Source organism: Biomphalaria glabrata, chromosome 7, assembly GCF_947242115.1.
Source record: "Biomphalaria glabrata chromosome 7, xgBioGlab47.1, whole genome shotgun sequence".
Lineage (NCBI taxonomy): Eukaryota > Metazoa > Mollusca > Gastropoda > Planorbidae > Biomphalaria > Biomphalaria glabrata.
This window is the reverse complement of record NC_074717.1, coordinates 30,725,597-30,749,786: the sequence shown is the minus strand read 5'-3', so window position 1 is coordinate 30,749,786 and position 24,190 is coordinate 30,725,597. Positions and strand designations below refer to the sequence as shown.

The following is a 24,190-nucleotide window of genomic DNA, read 5'->3' as shown; positions in this document are numbered from 1 at the left end:
CACACAGCCAATCCAGGAATTTGAAAGAATGGATTTGAGCTTCTCACACCCTCAGCACTCCCTCACAGTGTTTAATGATAAGTGATGATATTCAACTTCTGTTACATCTGAATGTGTAAGATCTGTTCAACAGATATCCTTGGTTTAATTTGATCTTTACAGTTAAGAGAGCTCTCAATATATGAGTACCAGTGAGGACTTATAATACAAGAATCATTTAGTTTCCCATAGAAACATATCTATTTAAAAAAAAAAAAAAAATTTTGTTTTTGTCATTTCCGCATTAGCAAAAAACATTTTTTTTAACACTTTTCAAGAGATCTGCTTAGATTTTTGTTATCACACAATCTTGCATGTAATGATAAGTTCAAATAATCTTGCATGTAATGATGAGTTCAAACAATCTTGCATGTAATGATGACTTCAAACAATCTTGCATGTAATGATGAGTTCAAACAATCTTGCATGTAATGATGAGTTCAAACAATCTTGCATGTAATGATGAGTTCAAACAATCTTGCATGTAATGATGAGTTCAAACAATCTTTCATGTAATGATGAGTTCAAACAATCTTTCATGTAATGATGAGTTCAAACAATCTTTCATGTAATGATGAGTTCAAACAATCTTTCATGTAATGATGAGTTCAAACAATCTTTCATGTAATGATGAGTTCAAACAATCTTTCATGTAATGATGAGTTCAAACAATCTTTCATGTAATGATGAGTTCAAACAATCTTTCATGTAATGATGAGTTCAAACAATCTTTCATGTAATGATGAGTTCAAACAATCTTTCATGTAATGATGAGTTCAAACAATCTTTCATGTAATGATGAGTTCAAACATTCTTGCATGTAATAATGTGTTCAAATTACATTTTTCAAACTGAAATCAAACTATTATGTAGTTGAGTTTTGTGAAGAGCTGGGTGACAGGAATGAAACCTTCTTAGTTTCTTTCTCACGTTGATGACTTTTTGAAGAAGGGTGGACAACTGCAGGTTGGCTCTGCAAATCTGTTTTCAACTGAGAGACTGGGGGACTGACTAGGTTGAGTAGACTGTCCACACTCCGTGGGGAGCTGCTAGCCGTGTGGCTTAACCCATCTGTGGAGTTCAGTGTTCTCCCCATGGTGCTCAGAGCCCACTTGCGGTTCTCTATTTCATTCTGAAGTAATGTAAACTGGTTGACAAGTGATTTGAACTCTGCACCAATGGAGTGATAGGACTGGAGTGAGTAGGTAGTTGCAGCCAATTGAGCTTCTGTCTGTTTTATGGCATCGTCAAGATGACCTCTACAAATAAACAAAAAAGAAGGTTTTTTTTATTTAAAAAAATTTTTAAGTAAAACTTAGTTTTCAGTTGATATTTGTTTCTGTGTTTTAAAAGTACAGTTGATATTTGTTTCTGTGTTTTAAAAGTAGAGTTGATATTTGTTTCTGTGTTTTAAAAGTACAGTTGATATTTGTTTCTGTGTTTTAAAAGTAGAGTTGATATTTGTTTCTGTGTTTTAAAAGTACAGTTGATATTTGTTTCTGTGTTTTAAAAGTACAGTTGATATTTGTTTCTGTGTTTTAAAAGTACAGTTGATATTTGTTTCTGTGTTTTAAAAGTACAGTTGATATTTGTTTCTGTGTTTTAAAAGTACAGTTGATATTTGTTTCTGTGTTTTAAAAGTACAGTTGATATTTGTTTCTGTGTTTTAAAAGTAGAGTTGATATTTGTTTCTGTGTTTTAAAAGTACAGTTGATATTTGTTTCTGTGTTTTAAAAGTAGAGTTGATATTTGTTTCTGTGTTTTAAAAGTACAGTTGATATTTGTTTCTGTGTTTTAAAAGTACAGTTGATATTTGTTTCTGTGTTTTAAAAGTACAGTTGATATTTGTTTCTGTGTTTTAAAAGTACAGTTGATATTTGTTTCTGTGTTTTAAAAGTACAGTTGATATTTGTTTCTGTGTTTTAAAAGTACAGTTGATATTTGTTTCTGTGTTTTAAAAGTACAGTTGATATTTGTTTCTGTGTTTTAAAAGTACAGTTGATATTTGTTTCTGTGTTTTAAAAGTACAGTTGATATTTGTTTCTGTGTTTTAAAAGTACAGTTGATATTTGTTTCTGTGTTTTAAAAGTACAGTTGATATTTGTTTCTGTGTTTTAAAAGTACAGTTGATATTTGTTTCTGTGTTTTAAAAGTACAGTTGATATTTGTTTCTGTGTTTTAAAAGTACAGTTGATATTTGTTTCTGTGTTTTAAAAGTACAGTTGATATTTGTTTCTGTGTTTTAAAAGTACAGTTGATATTTGTTTCTGTGTTTTAAAAGTACAGTTGATATTTGTTTCTGTGTTTTAAAAGTACAGTTGATATTTGTTTCTGTGTTTTAAAAGTACAGTTGATATTTGTTTCTGTGTTTTAAAAGTACAGTTGATATTTGTTTCTGTGTTTTAAAAGTACAGTTGATATTTGTTTCTGTGTTTTAAAAGTACAGTTGATATTTGTTTCTGTGTTTTAAAAGTACAGTTGATATTTGTTTCTGTGTTTTAAAAGTACAGTTGATATTTGTTTCTGTGTTTTAAAAGTACAGTTGATATTTGTTTCTGTGTTTTAAAAGTACAGTTGATATTTGTTTCTGTGTTTTAAAAGTACAGTTGATATTTGTTTCTGTGTTTTAAAAGTACAGTTGATATTTGTTTCTGTGTTTTAAAAGTACAGTTGATATTTGTTTCTGTGTTTTAAAAGTACAGTTGATATTTGTTTCTGTGTTTTAAAAGTACAGTTGATATTTGTTTCTGTGTTTTAAAAGTACAGTTGATATTTGTTTCTGTGTTTTAAAAGTACAGTTGATATTTGTTTCTGTGTTTTAAAAGTACAGTTGATATTTGTTTCTGTGTTTTAAAAGTACAGTTGATATTTGTTTCTGTGTTTTAAAAGTACAGTTGATATTTGTTTCTGTGTTTTAAAAGTACAGTTGATATTTGTTTCTGTGTTTTAAAAGTACAGTTGATATTTGTTTCTGTGTTTTAAAAGTACAGTTGATATTTGTTTCTGTGTTTTAAAAGTACAGTTGATATTTGTTTCTGTGTTTTAAAAGTACAGTTGATATTTGTTTCTGTGTTTTAAAAGTACAGTTGATATTTGTTTCTGTGTTTTAAAAGTACAGTTGATATTTGTTTCTGTGTTTTAAAAGTACAGTTGATATTTGTTTCTGTGTTTTAAAAGTACAGTTGATATTTGTTTCTGTGTTTTAAAAGTACAGTTGATATTTGTTTCTGTGTTTTAAAAGTACAGTTGATATTTGTTTCTGTGTTTTAAAAGTACAGTTGATATTTGTTTCTGTGTTTTAAAAGTACAGTTGATATTTGTTTCTGTGTTTTAAAAGTACAGTTGATATTTGTTTCTGTGTTTTAAAAGTACAGTTGATATTTGTTTCTGTGTTTTAAAAGTACAGTTGATATTTGTTTCTGTGTTTTAAAAGTACAGTTGATATTTGTTTCTGTGTTTTAAAAGTACAGTTGATATTTGTTTCTGTGTTTTAAAAGTACAGTTGATATTTGTTTCTGTGTTTTAAAAGTACAGTTGATATTTGTTTCTGTGTTTTAAAAGTACAGTTGATATTTGTTTCTGTGTTTTAAAAGTACAGTTGATATTTGTTTCTGTGTTTTAAAAGTACAGTTGATATTTGTTTCTGTGTTTTAAAAGTACAGTTGATATTTGTTTCTGTGTTTTAAAAGTACAGTTGATATTTGTTTCTGTGTTTTAAAAGTACAGTTGATATTTGTTTCTGTGTTTTAAAAGTACAGTTGATATTTGTTTCTGTGTTTTAAAAGTACAGTTGATATTTGTTTCTGTGTTTTAAAAGTACAGTTGATATTTGTTTCTGTGTTTTAAAAGTACAGTTGATATTTGTTTCTGTGTTTTAAAAGTACAGTTGATATTTGTTTCTGTGTTTTAAAAGTACAGTTGATATTTGTTTCTGTGTTTTAAAAGTACAGTTGATATTTGTTTCTGTGTTTTAAAAGTACAGTTGATATTTGTTTCTGTGTTTTAAAAGTACAGTTGATATTTGTTTCTGTGTTTTAAAAGTACAGTTGATATTTGTTTCTGTGTTTTAAAAGTACAGTTGATATTTGTTTCTGTGTTTTAAAAGTACAGTTGATATTTGTTTCTGTGTTTTAAAAGTACAGTTGATATTTGTTTCTGTGTTTTAAAAGTACAGTTGATATTTGTTTCTGTGTTTTAAAAGTACAGTTGATATTTGTTTCTGTGTTTTAAAAGTACAGTTGATATTTGTTTCTGTGTTTTAAAAGTACCAAATGATGGGAAAAAAAGAAATGAGTGAAAGTGTATTTAATCTTTTTGGACTTCTCTTAATGTGAAATGTATTTGAAGCAAAGGGTTTAATGTTTCTTCAAATGAGAAACTAACCTTGGTTTGTAATAAACATTTGGAAATAACACTTTCTTTACATTTTTTGTGTGGAAGACAGCTTCGCGAGTCATTCAGTTTAAATTTGGACAATCCCTTTATTTTTTTACACAGCAAACTAAAATATTTACAACTCAAGAACTAAACACGTTTCAAACTCTTTGCAAGTAATCAGAGCCAGACTACTCTTAGAGATATCATAAACTAATATCAGCTCTTCTGAAAATATGTTTTTGTTTAATATAGTTTTTTAATCAAGCAGAAAAAAAATAGTATTGAAAAGTAGTTAGCCATAAATGACATGCTACATCTCTTCATGTGCTTGTCAACTTATATTCTTCTTCACAACAGTGATACACAAAGAGTGAATATTTAAGGCAAAGTGATGTGGCAGATAAGATTTTATTTTACCACACAGTCTCTAAACAAATTTGATTGAAACTGGAATGATATAAAAAGGACCTTTTTATTGGTAATCTTTGAAGCTACTTTCAAGAGAAATCCGTAAAGCAGTATCTCTCAGGATGAAATGAGTCTTTTGAAAATCCTATTGAGCATGGTATGCTATCAAAAGCTATTTTTATTTAAAATCATTAAGAAAAGTTTTACATATTTCAATGTGATGAACAATAAACTATAGTTATTGGCAAGTACTTTCAACTAAAGCTATAACTTTTTTTCATTATTTTTGTTTTCATGAAACATGGTCATCTTTCAATGATAAGCTCTGAAATCTATCTTTAAGTCTATTTCTAGGACAGATAACTTTTAAAGTGACACAAAATGTTGAATTAGTTCCCTTGAAGAGGTTTGAGGCCTCAAGTTCAAATTCAAGCTGTACAACTTTATTTTTAAAAAGCTATCAAGGTAACATTCACCTCTTCCCCCTCCCCGACCATTTCCCAACTGGTCCAGACAAATGATAGGATCACAGTGTACTCAGAAAGTTAAAAGTATAAAATTGCGCTAAACAAAAACAATCGATTAAAATATTTCTAATTGCACATATTTATTATTGTGAAGTCTAGATCTCTTACAAATTTAACTTCATGACTGATCCAAACTAATTAATAACATTACACTTAATATAAGCTGTGCTTTTTTTAAAAGTATTTTTTTATGTTTTTACTTTTGATTTAAAGAGTTACCTTATTTTTTTCAAAGCTTTCACTGCCTCATTTGTGTAGGTGTCACAGAGAATCTGAACTTGCGTCAACCTGGGTAGAAGACATCAGTCAATCAAGAAGGGAAATAAAATGCATAAAAAATACAAAAACAAAAAAAATAAATAAATTATAATTTAAAATTTTCTACACTGTCAGACAATAAACTTTTAGATCCACACTGGTATCAATCCCTACTTAAAGGACATACCCCCCCCCCCTTTTTCCAAAAAAAATTTGAAGAAAAAAAAAGTGTGGAAAAGAATAAGCAAAGTAGTTACTCCAAAGTAGAAGCTCCACTGATAAAAAAAAAAGGTAGGGATAAAAGTGAAGTTTAAGAACAGAACAGCAGGTTATCCTTTGAATGTTTGAATATTCTTACTTGACTTTTAATCTCAATGCTTCAGAACGTGTTTCTAGCCATTCCACTGTGACATCATCAGTCTGAGCCTGACAAGTCAGTTTGTACTCTTTGACAATAGTCTCAATTACAGACAAACACTCCAACAGTTTCTATCAACAAAAGAAACATCAAAACACTGAATCTACCTAGACCCTAATTATGCATCAAATATTCAATATTTTCATTAAACTGTAGAGGATGATACATTAGTTTGAATAACTGAATAAACTCCCAATCCAAATCTAATTGGTCAACAAAGAAGGGAAGAGATTGGAAAGTTGCTAGAGAAAAAATATAAGGAAACCTTAATACATTGTTTTCCTATTAGTTGTGCCACTTGTGTGGATGTATTTAAAAACTGAAATTTGTGCTACCTTTCTGTATTTACTAATTTCACTAAAAACAACTGAAGCATCATGATGGAGAAAAAAAACAAAGTACATAAAAGTTTAATCAAATAAGTGAAACCATCATACAAATCTATAGATATATTTTAGTATAATTTTCACTTAAGTAGGGGTGTAATCTCTCCAAAATAGGAGCTTAATACAAACTTTTTTAAGGATTTATGTATAACTAGTTGACAAATAACTTATAATTATTTTATTAGCTCCTTGTTATCGATGCTTTTACATTATCAAAAATATTTTTTTACTTAAAATAAATATAAAACAATAATCTTTCCATTTCCTAATTGAAATTGATGACACTATTTGTATCAATGGATACCTGGTAGTAGGTCCAGAAATGCTGCTCTCTTGCGACTCTGTCTTTCTTCAAGGTTTCCTTTTCTTGTTGAAGACTCAGCAGTTTATGTTCCACTAAATCTGGCAAGGTTAAGAACTTGGTAGCGGCTGAACCTTGCTGAGTTGCTAAAGATGAGAAGAAAGCAGAAGAGGAATCTTAGCTTCGATAATATTTTACATTTTCAGAATAATAAAATACATCAGCTAAAATAACAACATCAGTAGTGAAGTCTAAGACTGGATTTAGAGGATACAAAAGTTTGTTATGGTAATGTCATAATAGTTTAAACTTAAATTTGTATGATTAAGCCAAGTTGGAAGACAGTCAGGAGTGCAAAGACTTTTCAAAAAAGCAAATTACCTTAAGAAAACAAGGATACTAGCAAAAATTGTAAAGAGTATTACTAGATAAAGGGGAGACGGTGGCTGAGTGGTAAAGAGGTTGGCTTTTGAACTTGGGTTCCTGGGTTTGAATCTCAGTGAAGACTGGGATTTTGAACTTCTGGATTTTTAGGGCGCCCTGAATCCACCCAACTCTAATGGATACCTGACTTTAGTTGGGGAAAGTAAAGGCGGATGGTTGTTGTCATGACCACAAGACACCCTGCTCATTAGCTGTTGGCCATAAAAAAACAGATGACCTTAAATCATGTGCCTCATAGATTGCAACACCTGAAAGGGGAAACTTTTTTTTTTACTTTATCACTAGACAAGCATCTAATTAACAAAGACAGGGGATATTGAAAAAATTAATAAAATCTGGATTTAGGAAATTTGATGAAACAAAAATTGGTGGATACATAAAAATTGAAATAAATTACAACAAATAGACCAAAAGAAAGAAAGACTGATAGAATAATATATATATATATATACATACCCTTTACAGGCTCGTAAAAGTTGTATAAATCTTCACATTTTTTCTGAATTTTGTCTTCTATCATAGGAATAATTATCTTCTGAAGATCATTTAGCAGCTACATACAATAAAATCAGAATATAAAATAAAGATAAATCAATACATTTAGTCCAAAGGTTATCAATATAACTTATTAATTGTATATATATATATATTATACAAACACTGCACAATAATAGAAGAAAAAAAAATGTATATTTCAAGACAAAATATTTAATTCAAACAATTTCTATTAACCAACATGAAAAATACACTGTATCATCATATTATGTATCATCTGCTGATCTATAAAATGTGGAGAAAATTTTAATACATTTTTTTTTGCAGTGGTTATGTTCTACATCAAATGCTAAAGAGATTCATTTGCATAAAAAGGAGTACATAATAAACATAACAGATCAGAACTTATTTGTCTGTTTTCCAATCCAAAAATAATTGCCTGTAATTCCAACTCACTCCTGGAGATTTAGATTTCCCAGCCTCCATTTTGCTAACAATGCAGAAAAATTCATGTCAAAAAATAGAATATGCTCAAGAAAACTGAACGGAGACCCATGTGATGGATTCAAAATGATTAAACTTATTTGGGGGAATAGGGAAACTAATATTCAAAGAGGTCAACAACTCAAGAAATGAAAATTGAATGATCATCTAGTTACTTTGTGTGTTCCATCAGACAAAAAGCAACTTTTCCAATATCAAGCAAGCTTAAGAAATATTTCTCGTTAATGTTTGTTTCTTTACAACCTTTGCCTTTATCATTGATAGTAATCTACGAAAGTTTAAGCTGGCCGGATGCAAATAAAAACATGCTAACCAGTTTCTATCTAAAGTTTAACAGTCAATCATACATACATGTTTAGCAGGGTTGTGCTGATCAATATCCATCTGGGTTAAGCCAAAAAGAGTTGACTTACTGTTGACACCTGGGTGGAAATGCAAATAGTCCCCAATCTCATTGTAAGACAACGTCTTTGTCAGACACATCTGGATCTGTCAGATATCATTGCATGTCATTACAATTGTATTCCAAATCAAAATAATACAAACTCTATCAAAACCACTTAGTCTAACATAGTTTAAACCAACTTTTTAAATTGTTTAAGTGCTTCTTTAACTTGACTGTTGTATTTGTCAGGTTATTACTAAAATAGAGAATTCATGAAATATCTAGTTTATTTTATATATTAGATGGAATGGAACATTACAACAAGAAAAACAGAAAAAATACTTTTTAAAAAAAAAAAAGCTTACATTAAGTGTAATCGTAGCAATTAGTTTGGATCAGTCATGTAATTAAATTTGTAATAAATCTAGACTAACAACTATAAATCTGTGTGATTAGAAATATTTATACCAATTGCTTCTGTTTAGCACTTTTTTAAGGTTTTAGCTTTCTCACTAGGCTATGGTCCTATTACTTACCTGGACAAGTTGGGAAAATGGGAGGTGGGGGAGGGAGAGAAAGAAAGGGTTATCTGGGTGAATTTTATTTGACTGTAATTTAAAAAAAAAAACATTTGTAAAAAAAAAAAAAAAAAAAAAAAAGGAATGACATGAATTCAAACTCGTGACTCTAGCCTCCTCAACCACTCTACTAGAAGATTGTATAGTTATCTATTGTTTGTTTCAAACTTTCTTTAAAGTGGAGATCTGTAAAGAGGACTAATTCAGCTTATACCACCACCTCAGTCAATCAAGTACAATTTCTTTCCCTTGTTTGGAATGCCAAACAAAATAATTAAGTACCAATAGTTAATAAACTAATTGGTTAATTTTTTAAATTGATTCTTGTGTTGTCAGGTGAAAGAAATTATTGTGCAAAATTTCAGCTTGATTCAAGATTGGGTGTCGGAGAAATAACGTATACAAACATTTACCAGGCAGAGAGAGTGAGTTGATATAAGCTTTGTAAAATAAAAAAAAAGCAACCTGTTTCTCATCTGGAGTGAGTGTCCCTTCATGACTTTTTATCTCATAGCTAGCTAATAGTTCATAGAGCTCAAGATACACAGTGTGACTCATCAACCATTTAAGTCTTGCCTGTGACAAACTGTGCTGTACCTACAATAGTAATCATTAAAATACAGTGATGTTAAATCACACATTTGTTTTTTTTTAAATGGTTTACAAACCATTGTTAAGCAAATACTACTTTATGGAGCAGAGACCTGGAGAACAAAAATCACCACCATACAAAAATCAAGGAAGATTCTTATGATCCGCTGGTCAAACAATCTCCAATGAGGAACTGTGGCAAAGAACAAAACAGCAGCACATTGAAGTAGATATCCTTCAGTGACACAGGAGATGGATAACACTCTATTCAAGCCTGTATCCAACATTACAAGACAAGCCCTCACTTGGAACCTCTAAGGTAAGAGGGGATGTCCCAGGAATACTTGGCGTAATGATTTTGAAGCAGATGCCAAGCAGGTGGGCAGTTGGAAAGATTCCCCAGAACCGAGTAGTCTGGTAGAAGTTGGTTGGTGGCCTATACCTCAAACAGGCAGAGATGAGATAAGGGTTGACAAAAAGAAGCAAAAACAATGTAAAAACAAGGTTACAAAGACAGTTTGTGTGGAAACACAAACTCAAAATCGGCCCCTGAGGTGGTCCACCCAGGCAGGTAAAAAGGCAGGTTTCAATGTTTTCAGAAAGGACATCAGAATGAAATTCTATCAAAGACAAATGACAGAGAAAAGTGGAGAAAAAGGGTTGACAGATCTTGTGTGGTGCCCCAGGGTCCAGCAGACCAAAGGATAGGTGAAAGTGAATGGGAAGTTAGATGTGAACCTGGCGTAACTGATGTCTTATAATGAATATCTAATTGATCTAATTGTTTTGTAAAGGGTCAATCTCATTCAAATCCTCAAGAAAAAAACATTTCTATAAAAAAAATATTTCTTTTTTTCCCCCTTACCCTTCCTTATCCAATAGCCACTGCATGCGATAATATGAAAAACTACTTATTAATTGTTGTTTTAAATTATGTCCAACTTATATGCATATTAATAGATTTTTTCTCTTTAAAAAAATAGTTAATATTTTTGTGAAAATGTAGTAGTTATTATGAGAGAACTTACTTAACTTAGCAATACAAATGTAAAAAGAATTTTTTTTGACAAAAAATCTAAAACCGTTTGCATAAATGTGATAAAAATATGGTAGGACTCGTCTCCCCTACTAAAGAGCCTCCCTGTTTGTTACTATTAATAGTGAATAGTTGTAAAAGTGGTGTATTTTTATGAAAAATCTGCTTGCATAGATAATTTTTTAAATTAGATTTTTCGCTTTCAGAAAAGAAAAAAGTAGCAGCTAAAATTGGTCCATCTCATTATGTTGGCAAAACACTAACAGATAAGAAAAAAAAATGAACTCAATTTTTTTTCTATTATGCCTACAAGAAAGCTAAAACTAAAAAAATATGATATAAATTTAAATAATATTTTTTAATGTGATCTAAAAGTTTAAACCAAAAAAAAATATTGAATTACAATGAAGAGCAATCTCAGTATTTTTCTTTAAACAGACAATATAAATATAAGCATTTGCCTTTTTTTTTTCATTAATGTAGTCACGTGCACACTCACACTCAGAAACTACTGACCTCATCTAGTGCTGACTTCATTTTTAAGCTGCTTCCATCAGGTGCAAGTCTATCTTGTAGACAACTGAGTAGACTACTAAACTGAGGATAATTAGCCAGTTCATTGTCTGTCATTTGTAGAGGAAGACAATCTGGGAAAATTAGCAGAAATTTAATTTCAATGGATGTTCAAAATTCCAAGACTCTGACAAGAAGATTATGAGTATTCAAACTAAACTTAACATACACAGTTTTCATCCCCCATTAAATACTATTTCATAGTCATTGTGATTGTGTTGTTAAGCCTTTGCCTTTATGCCATCATTTCCTCTAATATATAAATATGCTTATTTAGAATACTTTTTGATATTTTGGACATGTTATTATAGATTAACTGGCCAGGGGTGAGGGGATGAAGTGACCATGGGATAAAGTAAGTTCTAGAATCTAGATCTATATTATCTAGAGAATAAAGTCTAAGCCATGGCGGCTAAGGCCTAATAAAAGGCTAAGCCTAACTTGGCCTAAGGCCGAGGCTAGTAGATCTTACTAATACTAGATCTAGATCTATTACTTATTACTCATTTTTACTGTCAGTGTCAGTGTATGTATGTGTATAATTAAATTATGGCATTATTATTATCATTTATTGAGCTAAAAAATTAAAGGTCTATTTTATTATATGACAATATATATAAAAATATAATCTATTAGACTCTAGAATCTAGATCTATATAAGTCTATATAAACTAATAATATAGATCTATACTGACTATACTAATATTACTAAATAATATTAGTAATATTTTATAGATCTAGACTATATACTAATTACTAATAGTGACTATAGACATAGAGTCTACAATATAAATATAGATTTATAATAAGTCTATAGTAAACTACGTCTATCGAACACTTTCATGTTAAGGTACTTATCAAACACCCTACTGTATTTTTTAAAATTCTCCTTTGTTTCGATGATTATGACAAAACTAGTCCATTCCTATTGTGCATCGTCCATTTCTTTATAGTTAAGTTATAAAAATATTTAGTTTCATTTTCACACGAGGATAATTTTTTAACTTATATTCAAAGTGCATTGGTAATATTGGTATAAAAACGTCACTTTTTTTTTACCTCTTGGGAAGAGTGAAGTGAGTCTGGGTTAAGGGTGTTTTTTAATGCCAATGATGCTTCAGATCAACAAAACCTATATATATTATGCTTCTAATTAGGCTGAGAAATATTTGCAACTATTTGTTTAACGTGTCCCTTGCTACCCAAACATGAAAATTGAGGCTTGAATAGGGGGTGTTTGAAAGTTGTTGTTTTTTTATAAGCAATCTCAGCTTTGTAAAATATCAAACACCATTTGAATGTTAAAAATAAACGTCTAAGGCAGTGATGCCCAACCAAATTCAATCTCGGGGCCATTTTAATTTCCAATACTAGTGTCGCGGGCCACATGTTGGAAAAGATACAAAAACTTAATGAAATCCACCTGAAACTACTTTATTTCAAACCCAAGGATCTAGTACTTACATTGAATTATTGGGATATTTAAATTTTCTTTTACACTTCAAAAAATGGCAAAAGTTCTGTTTATATTTTGTTCTTGTTTTTTAAAAACAAACCATGTTGGCTAGCAATGGTATCATGTTCTACAAAAAGTAAAGATACGTTCACTTTGCCTCGAAGATTCTATCGTCCTATTTCATGAACGGACAAATGTTAAATGCCTTGATAGTAATCCATTAGAAAAAAGTGAGGGCCCTAACGTAGGTAAAGATACATTTTGAACATTTTTTTTGGGGGGGAGGGGATTTCTATATTTTGTGCTGACTTTTTGGCGGGCCAGATAGAAGCATGTCGGCCCGCGGTCCATATTTTGTGCATCACTGATCTAAGGGATATAATCCATATAAATAAGATATAAATTATGCATGTATTACAATTTGTATCAGCTATTTGTGGTAAATGTGCTATATTTTTTTAAATAAATAGATTAACAATAGATAAACCAACACCTAGCGCATGTGCTTGATGTGAAGAGACATTAATAAAATGAAAGGGGGAGGTATAGAATGTAGATATGGTATTTTGAAATAAAATATGTCTTTGGCAGGTAAAAAAAAAAAAAGGGGGGGGGGAGGAGGGAAACAGTCAAGACACTGTATCAAGAGATAATCAATAATTGATTGACCATAAAAATGTGACCTCAGCCTCAAATACATAGAGTCAGTTGTGCTTCTTGATCTAGACGTGTGGCGCCGGGTCTATAAAATTATATATATATTTTTTTTGCCATAAAGTATGATAAAGCTCATAATGCGCTACAAAGACACTCCTTTGAAACATCACAAATACACAAATTAATAAAATAATAATAATAACATATTTAACCACTCTCTTATTCTGCCTACACCCCCTTACCCGCCCTTTCTTCTTACGCAATTCCACTCTCCAACATTCACACTTTTTCAGTGCAAAGTAATAAGGTAAATTTCAAGACTCAATCCAAACGCAGCCAACAGACAAACACACAACAAAAAAATGGTCAGTGATAGCGCAACACAAAGGTGTAAACCAGGCCCATCAACACAGCCCCAAAACATTGTTCAAGTTGTACAATGTTGAGGGGAAAGGGCAGGGGCGGACTGGCTATATGGGTAAACGGGCAAATGCCCAGTGGGCCGGTACCAAATGGGCTGGTCTGGTCGCGACCAAAGAAAAAAAATTAAATGCAGACAACTTTTAAAAAAAGTGACAGCAGCAAGACACAAAGGCCCGAACACATGTTGTTTTTTTATTATTATTATTACCATTAATTTTGTTTGAAATTCAACAAGAATAAAATTTAAGAATTACACTATACACTGTACGTGTTATCATTTGTAAAACGTAAGACCATACTTTCTGCTATGCACAAGCGCATGGCCTTCAACACTACTGTGACTGTGTTTGGCCTGATCATTTTGATGGTCGGCATGGGCCTTTCATGGCACTCCTATTTTTGTTTTGCTCCTTCCCTCAACCGTCTTTTGATGGTTCCATTGAAAGTTAACGAAAAAGAGGGATGGGAGAGGTTAAATTAGAAAACATTGATATAACGCTGCAAAAGGGGAGACAATTAGCTCTTGAACAAAACTTAATAGAAGTTAACTTAAACACATACACACAGTCGCGAAATTGCGAACCACCCAACTTATATTCATAGCTCAATATGTGTATAACCGTATACAGTTCTATTTTCTGCGATTTGAAGAGAAAAAAGTAAGTTTCTTGTTTATTTGTAATAACATAGATCTAAAAATACTACACTTAAAGCTTAAAAAAAAATTATTATTATTTAATTAAAACATAAATCTAGATCAAAATCAGTATTCGTACCATTATGATTAATGGCAAACTTATGCTTAGTATGAAGTCATTAATAATGAAAATTATTACAATAATTTATATAGCGCGGTCACATCCGATATTTAATGAAAGGAGATTTAGAATCATTTATATTTTAAATAATATATTCATATACAAATCGCGTTTTTGAGAATGTACTAGGACGAAGCAAGAGCTTTTCACATTTAGAAGTACCTCTCTAACCGTTCTGCTTTCTCTTATCTGGTAAAGTATATATATATAGTTCGTCCATCGTAGTTCGATTATGACCACTTTGTCATCCAAGGGGCTGAGGGCTTTGCACTGGGGTTTTATGTCTCATCGTGTGGCTGGTGAGACCTATGTGAGCCCGGAATGTTTGGCCGCACACTGGGCAGGTTATTCCAGCTGGAGCTAGTGTCATTGGCCTTGCTTTTCTTCTCTGGCGTTTTTCTTCTGCCAGCTTTGTTCTCTTTTCCTCAGCAACCTGTGTGCCAGTTTTCACAGCGCGACGCCATGATGCTCTGTCATGTGCCTCTGTCTCCCAGGTGGCTGGATCTATGCTGAACGTCTTCAGAGAAGCTTTGAGGGTGTCCCTTGACCACCTTGTGAGAGCTTTCCTTCGCTTAGTTGGCCATACAAGAGTCGTTTAGGGATGCGGTGGTCTTCCATTCTGCATACGTGTCCTGCCCATCGCAGCTGGGACTGCATCAGGATTGTGTGGATGCTTTGCAGACCCGCTCTTTGAAGGACTTCAGTATCTGGTATTTTGTCTTGCCATTTGACATTCAGTATTTTTCACAGACATGTCCTGGTAGTGATTCAGTTTCTTTGCATGTTAACTGTACACTATCCATGTTTCTGAGTCATAGAGCAATGTAGGTAGGACGACAGCTCGATAGACTCCTAGTTTTGTTTTTGTGGTGATACCACTTTAAAGGAATGGGTTGCCTGAGTCAGCCAGGAAAACCAATGACTTAGCATATTTTAAGTCACAGATCAACATGCATGACTAGATTGACACGTGAAATGCGTAGGACCTAATTATTTTTTTATTTTTTTAAGAAACGTCTGTTATTTATAAGTAATACCAAAAAATTTGAAACTCATTAAGGCTGCTATTGCAGTGTTTTTAGATTTCAGACTACATACATGTATAAATAGAATACATTATGTAAGCCTACGAAAGCATACATCCAGTTTTCGATGCGTTATCAAACTTTATATATTTTGAATAGAATTAGGCTTACACCTATGATAAAACACATGGGCGTAGCCGAGAGGGGAGGAGTTCAAACCATCATCGGCCTCAAATCTCATTGTCTGAAAGGGAAACTTTACTTACTTCCCCAGTGCAGCCAACTTAAGCAAACTACAGTCACCAAATTTCATGAGCGTAGCCAAAAGGGGTTTTGTGGTCCCCCCCCCCTACCTCCAATACAAAAACTAAAGCATTTTACCTTTTTCTACCAGTCGCTGGACTCCACTGAATAGAAGATTTAGTTTTTGATTTTTTTAGCAGAAGAGTAACAGGCTAATAGCACTGTAGATACCTCAAAATATGCATTTTTTAAAGCTTAAAATAACAAAGATAATGCTTGGGTCCGGGGCACCACTGGGGGAGCTTACAGCGCTCCCCCAGACTCCCTAGCTGTCCCTTGGCGGTATATACTGCCTTTCACTAATTATAGGAAGAGAGTATTCTAGGGTAGAAAAAACGTTTGAAAGAATGAAGATAAGAATTTAATGAAGATTAATAACATATAGACACACACTAATATATATATTATATATAAATTGCGGAGAGGTTTAAAATCCCACACACACACCGAAAATATATGACACGATATTTGTGGGCCGGTTTATATGGTAATGCCCGGGCCGATTTTGATACCCAGTCCGCCCCTGGGAAAGGGGGGGGGGGGGAAATAGCCATCAATCAAGTACCTACGGTCAACCCGCTAATTAGATCACAAACACTAGGCGTGATAGATACATATTATATATATATATATATATTTATATATAGTTATGTTGTTTGCGTGTGTGTGTGACAAATACTAAGCGTGCTCTAAAATACATTTTTTTTTGATCAACCAGGTGGCTTGGGGAGGGTGGATCTATCTACATCTATAGGTAACACTTGAAACACCATACTTTTCACAAAATTTAAAGATTATAATATTTTTAAAACACCATACTTCTCGTGTGTTAGTTTCTTAATATGTTCGATCCTTGAAGGTAGCGGTAAAACGATGTTCGAAACTTTAAGCTTTTGAAAGCATCGACCTGACCCACTTTAACAGAAATTTAACTATGAGTGATGAGTAGTAATAGAATAAAACCTATCTACTTTTTAAGAAAAATGGATGGGGAGTTCATAGATACAATCAGTTTTTTCCTAGGTCTAATCCTTATGCCGTTATGGAAATACACAAATTCAAACTCAAACATAAAAAATGTCGGCGACTGAGCTTAACTTGTAAAATTGTAGACTTGTTCGACGATAGGGATAGACGTAACCCCCCTGATTAACCGTAAATGCTAAAACTAAATCACTTAAACTAAAGTAAAAGTAAATGAAATGACTCTAAGTCTAGATCTAGTCATAGAAATTCTAGATCGAGTACTCATTCTCATACCAAAGGCAATGCTAAATGCCATTGTTGCTAGATCTAGAGTCTAGATAGAAATCTAGATCTTGACGAGTTGCTTTTCATCAACTAGTCAACTAGACTAGTCCTATCTAGACTAATTTTACCGCTGTTACTCAAAAGTAGATCTAGATTATTTGTTATGGATTTTGGAAGTACAAAGCTCACATAAACTTTTTATTCCCAGTTGCCAACCAAAATTGTGAGGTGTTTTATTGTGGGGGTTGGAGATGAACCTCAAAACCCGATCCCCCAGCTATTATAATATGCCCATGGTGTAGCCCAGCTATAGGGCTTACTAGCCTATAGCGTAAGTGTTTCTTTTACCGGTGGCGCTTCTTACAAGGCGAAAAAAAAATTGCGTCCCTCTAAGAAAGCTTTTTCTAAAAAATAAATGAATAAACAAGTTATCTATATTATAAAGTAGAATGTGAGGGGTATGTATGTATGTTACTTATAGACATCAAAACCGCTTGACCAATCTTGATAAAACTTGGCAGGAATGTTTCTTGGGTACCAACTTAGACCTTAGTGTATGTATTGTAGCCCTAAAACAAACGTAAGACCCTAAAAAAAAAATAATGTCCGACTCTATTACAGCTATAGTATTTTATGGATCTAGGCCATGTCTACAATGTTGACATTAGAAAAGATAGAAAGGATTTAGACCTAGATCTAATTTTAAGAAATACACTTTGCGCAGATAGTTTTTTACTTTGACACATGAAAAGACAAAAGAAGATCCATTGATTTCATTATATAATAAAATTAACCTTCAATTTTGTGTTTCAAAAGCATTTTTTACATTAATCAGTTCCTTATATCTGTGATTACAGATTTCCTGACGAACATTCTTTCATTAGACAATTCCGTAATGAATCGCGTACTAAATATTAATTCGTTTAATTGTTTACTTTATAATCCCATCCCTAGATCTAAAACTCTAATTCAACTCTAAGATGATAAAACTTCTCTTCGCACAGATAGTTTTATACTTTAACACATAAACATATTAATTAAAGTCCATTCATTTCATATTTTGATCAAATAAACATTCAAATTTGGTTTTCTAAAGCTACATTCATTACGAAAGCTGCGAAGCCGAGTTGAGATAGGCCTAGATCTATATTCATTCATGAATCGCGTACTAAATATAATTTCGTTTAATTGTTCACTTTATAATCCCATTCATTTAACAAAGCTATCGCTCTTTTCGTTTTTAATAGATTAGAATGTATCGACTTCGGGTAAACCCATTTTCGCAAACCTAATTTTATTTTCGTAGCGAAAGAGAAATAACGTGAAAGGATCATTAGCTAAGTTTAACATACATATAAATCCAATCCACTAGATTATTCAAAAGCATTTTTTACATAAATTAGTTCCTGATATCTACAGATTTCCTGGCGAACATTCTTTCATTAGACATTACCAAATGGTTACACATTAACACATCTCTCTTCTGAGGTCTGAGTCTATTCCTAGGACTAGGTCTAAAACTCTTACTGAACTCTAAGATGATAAAACTTCTTTTCGCAAAGATAGTTTTATGCTTTAACACATAAACATACTAATTATTGTCCATTCATTCGATATTTTAATCAAATTAACATTCAAATTTGTTTTCTAAAGCATTTTTAATACATTCGTTCGCTGTTCGCTAAAGCTGCGTTGCCGTGTTGAGATAGGCCTATAATCATTCATGAAAAAAAGTTCACGCATGCGCAGCACAGAATTCTAGATTAGTGTAGATTTAGATCTACGTCTACCTCAAGATCTACTTTATACTTTATACACATGAACAAAATTTAGTCTATTCATCTCAAATTTTAATCAAATATATGTAGGCCTACAAGCAAATGTTTTAATTTGAAAAAAAAAATGGATTTAATTAAGCCTATTAGCTATTTTGATTTGATAGCTTCATTCACACTATTTTTACATTGACACATTCGCTTTACTTATTACATTATTATTTCGTTTAATTGTTTACAAAACACTCTCAGTGACTATATCGACAGTAATGCGCAAATAAAGACCCGCGGGTCGCGGGTAACATATGTCTAGTATATATATGTAATTAAGTCTACTAAAGAAGGAGGCAACATTGCTCATTGGCCAATACTATTATGCAAGGGACATATTCGAGGTACATAGATATAAGGCCTAGCGCAAGCACGCCTGTATATATAAGGGCGTGATAGTGTTAATTATGACGTCTTTCTTGTCGAAGACCTTTTTTTTCTTTTTACAAAGCGTGTATCAATTAATTCTGTCTGTCTGGTAAAAATGTGTACACGTTATTATGTTTCTCCACACACAATCTCGGATCCAGCTAAACCTCATTACCAAAAAAAAAATGAATTAAAAAAATAATAATTATATAGGCCTATATTATATATGTTAATAACAGCCTGAAAGAGCCTGCGGCGCTACTGATCCCAAACTGTATCGGATAATCCGTTCCTTTGGTCACATCAGCTGCGCGTAGAAGGGGAAACTGCTGTGTGGGCGACAACGTTCCGACCATAAACAATGCCCATGCAGGCTTTCATCTCACTTATTCAAATCCCTAACTCCAAAAACTGGAGAGGACACTCCAGCTTCGCCTTTGGCGATTTGTTGACGGGAGTGTCTCTCCAAAATAGGGCTCCACAGCCACAAAAGGAAGTGTGCGAGATGAACCATAGTCGTTCTACGACTGAAGGAGGCCAATGGTGATGATGATATATTGGTAATAATTATTTTGTTTGCTAAGTTGCATTAGTCCCCTTTATACTTGGTAGAGAGAAAAGTTTGAAACTAACAATAGATATAAACCTTCTATTTTCATAACTACTTCGCTAGCAGAGGAGGCTTTTAGCAACCGAGTTCGTATTCAGGTCATTCAACTGTTTTTTATAAATGCATTTCAAAAGCGATCACGATCATGATATTTGGCTAATATTCAAATATGAAATTCTAACTACAATAAAAATATTTTTGGTGACTTGAAAAATAAGTTAACCGGTTTCCCCCCCCCCCTCCGCCCACCTCATCCAGGCCAGGCCGACTTCCCTTACCCCCATGCCTCCATGTCGGTACGTAAGGGTGGCATGATTTCACTGGCCGATCCGGGGGGGGGGTAGTGTTTGTAGTTGTAATAGTATAGATCAGGGGTGTGCAAATTACGGGCTGCGGGCCACATGCGGCCATCCGAAGTGTTTTATGCGGCCCGCGGACACCTAAGGAAATCACATTAGGCCTACATTTTGATTCTTATCACTTTGAATGAAGAGGCTAAAGAAAAATTGTCTCTAAACGTCTTTCTAAAAAGTTCAAAGTAAACGAAGGTTATTTTAATAATAATATTTTGAAAAAAAAATTCAAAGACACAAGCCCAGGTCAGTATTTATTCAATGCTATAAACAACTGTGTTGAAAGTGTTGTGTTGGTTTGTACAAGATGGCAAGGGTAACAACCAATGGAGACCGTGTTTTGAGAAAACTCAAGCTTTGTAATAAAATAAAGAGCACTATCCTAACCATAAACTCATTACGAGAAGGTTTACATAAATCTGCATTGAATATCATTTGCCAATATGGATATATTTCAGTAAGTCCGCCTTAAGTATAGATATATTATGCATCAAAGCCTACCATTGTTGAGAGCCCCGCACAGTATAATTCATGTCATTATTTAAGAGAAGAAATAGCGAAACTTGTCCTCACTATTATTGCCAAAGTGCACTAGGTATTTAATAAGCTGCATAATTTTAGTTTTTTTTCGCTGTTAATTTATATATTTCTATTTCATTTGGGGCCGCCAAATTCACTTCGCCTAGGACCTCCAATTATCTAAGACCGGCCCTGACTGGTAGTTCCAAAAAGTACCTTAAGATTTAGAAACAAAACATTCCGATGTTCGGTAACACAGCAAGTGAAATAGGGTTTTGTCCATTTCTTTAGCTGAAAGGTAAAACTATTTCTAGTGAAATGGTTGAAAAGTTCAGACTTGTTTGTATTCCTTGATAGTGGAATTTGAAAGCAAAGTTTAAGACGTCAGTAACTTGGAACCAGTTTTCAATACCCTCAGCTCACCACCCAATGACTCCGCTCCAGATGACATACTTCCAAGAAATTATGAACTGAAAGAAAAGTTCAGTTCTTTCGCGGGAGTTCATAGGTGCCAGAAGATGTATATCCGCACTTTAAAAAACTTTGCTGCTAAACTTTCACATTATTTGAAACTAAATTCATCTGTGAACCACTTTTGTCTTGTTTTTTGTTTGAAGATTATCAAGTGTTAGAACAGGTCGCAGCTTATTGATATGTCAAAAAAAAATCAATTATCACTTATTGACTGTAATTTGACAGCAGTCAGAAGAAAACAACAAATAGTAAGCTAGGTCCATGGTTCCGGAACATTATTTACGAGAGTAAACAGTTATATACTTCACATTAAGCACAACTATATATTGGTGGGGAAATGTTGTAATGTAAAAAGACGAATGTAATTTTATAAAAATCATTTGTAAAATATTTCAAGAAATTGCGAATTCTTGTTACATATAAATAAATAAATAAATAATATATATATATATATATATATGCGGCCCCCCAGTCCCCAAATTTTTTTAATACGGCCCTCGTCAGAAAAAAGTTGCCCACCCCTGGTATAGATTAAGTAGGGTTGATTAGTTGTTTAGTTTTTGTCTATTTAGTTTATTTAGAATTTAGTTGTTTTGGTTTAGTTGTTTCCGTAAAGTTGATTTTCGTATGCACATATATTTTTATTGCTTTGTTGTAAATAAAGTGTATATAAGTTCATTTTATAAAGTTAGTTTGGTTGTTTTCATTAGTTAGTTAGTTGAGTTTAGTCTAGTTGTGCTGTCTGGTTGCTTAGCTAGGCGACTCTAGCAGACCGAGGTGCACAGATTAGACACCACCATTAGCTACCCATCTGCTCATATATATATATATATATATATATATATATATATATATATATATATATATATATATATATATATATATATATATATATATATATATCATATATATGGGCGTAGTCAGGAGGGGGGGGTTGGAATTTAGTGACTGATTTTTTGCTTTGAATTTGTTTATTTTAGGTGAGATTTTAATACTAAACCATCACTTGCCCCAGCACAACCAAGGGGGTTTTGAGTTTAAAACCCCCTACCAGGGGTGTTTGAGTTTAAAACCATCTACCATGCAGGTGTTTATGCAGTTAAATCCCCCTCTTCTATAAAACAAAACAGAAAAAAAAATGCATACGACAATCCCCAAATTCCTAGAGCACAGTTAAGGCAGATTTTGGTAATTTTACTTAGCTAGCATTTATTGTATTAGCATGTTATATTATTATTATTATTATTATTATTATTATTATGTAACTCTAGGTTAGGCACTCAACGAATAGGCATGCAACTCAACACAGTGTAACAGAAATAAAGACAGGTGTTTATTCACTAGGACAAACACATCTTCAGCTTCCTCAGAGTCTTTCTACTAATTTACCAGTCCTTTAGACAGCAACCCGAATGTGGACCAACGACAGCCTTCCCCGCTCCGTTCCAGGTCCCTTCTACAACCTTCAGGCAGCACCAAAAGCTTGCTTCTTAGTTTCCAAACATTCAGACTCTTCACAATCGCTGATGCACTGTTCTTCTCTCCATTCTATAACTTAGCCAAATAACCTCAACGAAAGTATTATAAAATAACAAAATAGAATGTTTAATAACCAAATAGGGAACTAGATCTAGAATTACACTAATCACATCACAAGCGTCGTTTTCATCTCTAATCATCGGCCATCTTGACTTCCTCTGTTCTCTATCGTGTCCTCTGGTACACAATGTCGCGCCAAATGACAGTGCGCAATGTAGAGTCATAACACTGCCCCCTCCTTAGTTATGTTCGTCCCGAACATGACCAGATTTTCGCTAGGGCTGAAGAATTGTCAGTGCAGATGAAGTTCTGGCAAGAAAGTTATAGTCCCACTGGAGGCCAGGTCATAAACACACTGTCATTTCAAGCCATCTCCAGAAGGTAGGCCTGTCTACACATGTCCATTAACCACATTATCAGTGTCCAGTTTCCGCTGAAATTGATTCATCTTTTACTCTGCTTTGTGAAGGCAGACGTACACACGTTTGTCAAGTCCAGACCTGTTGATGGTTTTTCTGGTATTTGCATTGTTCATTCGAGGTGCCGCCCGTAGAGTTCTTATTAAATTTCTGTCTGCAGTAGGTATTGGTAGCCAAACAGGAGTATTGGACACAGACCCAACGTTGTCCGATTTGGTCATGCCCATTGAAGCACTATCAAGGGCATCGAAAGCAATAGTTTCACTCTGCCTGTAGGTCACTCTTCTAGCTATGGGGACAGTTGGAGAGACTCGCCCAGAACCGAGATGCCTGAATCCATGAAGCTGGTTGGTGGCCTATGCACCAGAAGGGGCCATAGGCAGAGAGATATGAGAGATATGGTATATAACTATAAAAATTTCTTAGCTATGCCAGGCTATGGTATATACCCCTATTTTATGATATTGTAATAACTTAAGTTAAGTCAACAAAAACGCTAGCTGTGGCATTCATACTCTCCCGCCTTGACTACTGCAACGCCGTGCTAGCAGGTATACCTGATGACAAAATAGCCAAACTGCAACGTATACAGAACAACGCCGCTCGAATAGTCCTTAAAAAAACTAGACAAGATTCTGCTACTACGCTCTTGCGCACGCTCCATTGGCTTCCCGTGAAAGCGAGAATCGATTACAAGGTCGCCACACTTTGTCATCAGTGTATATATAACAATGAGATGCCCTTGTACCTTAGCGAACTGATTACTCCATATGTCCCCCAGAGAGCCCTGCGCTCAATGGACTCGCTTTTAGTAGTGCCACGTTTCTC

The 24,190-nt window shown here is 33.2% G+C and overlaps 1 protein-coding gene across 4 annotated transcripts; it reads right to left on the bottom strand.

The window, feature by feature from the left end:
• Positions 1-261: 261 nt before the first annotated feature.
• On the bottom strand, positions 262-17,753 carry LOC106073985 (uncharacterized). Of its 4 annotated transcripts, none has more exons than XM_056036369.1 (9): positions 17,729-17,753; positions 11,264-11,394; positions 9,586-9,717; positions 8,509-8,646; positions 7,615-7,711; positions 6,718-6,860; positions 5,968-6,098; positions 5,571-5,639; positions 262-1,298 (listed from the first exon to the last, which is right to left on the bottom strand). In XM_056036369.1, the coding sequence occupies exons 1-9, from the start codon at positions 17,736-17,738 to the stop codon at positions 905-907; spliced, it is 1,245 nt and encodes a 414-aa protein (XP_055892344.1). In that variant the 5' UTR covers positions 17,739-17,753; the 3' UTR covers positions 262-904. The 4 variants fall into 4 exon arrangements, with proteins under 4 accessions (XP_055892344.1, XP_055892345.1, XP_055892343.1 ...); XM_056036370.1 differs by lacking the exon at positions 17,729-17,753 and adding an exon at positions 17,443-17,555; XM_056036368.1 differs by lacking the exon at positions 17,729-17,753 and adding an exon at positions 17,263-17,431.
• Between the last annotated feature and the right edge of the window lie 6,437 nt (positions 17,754-24,190).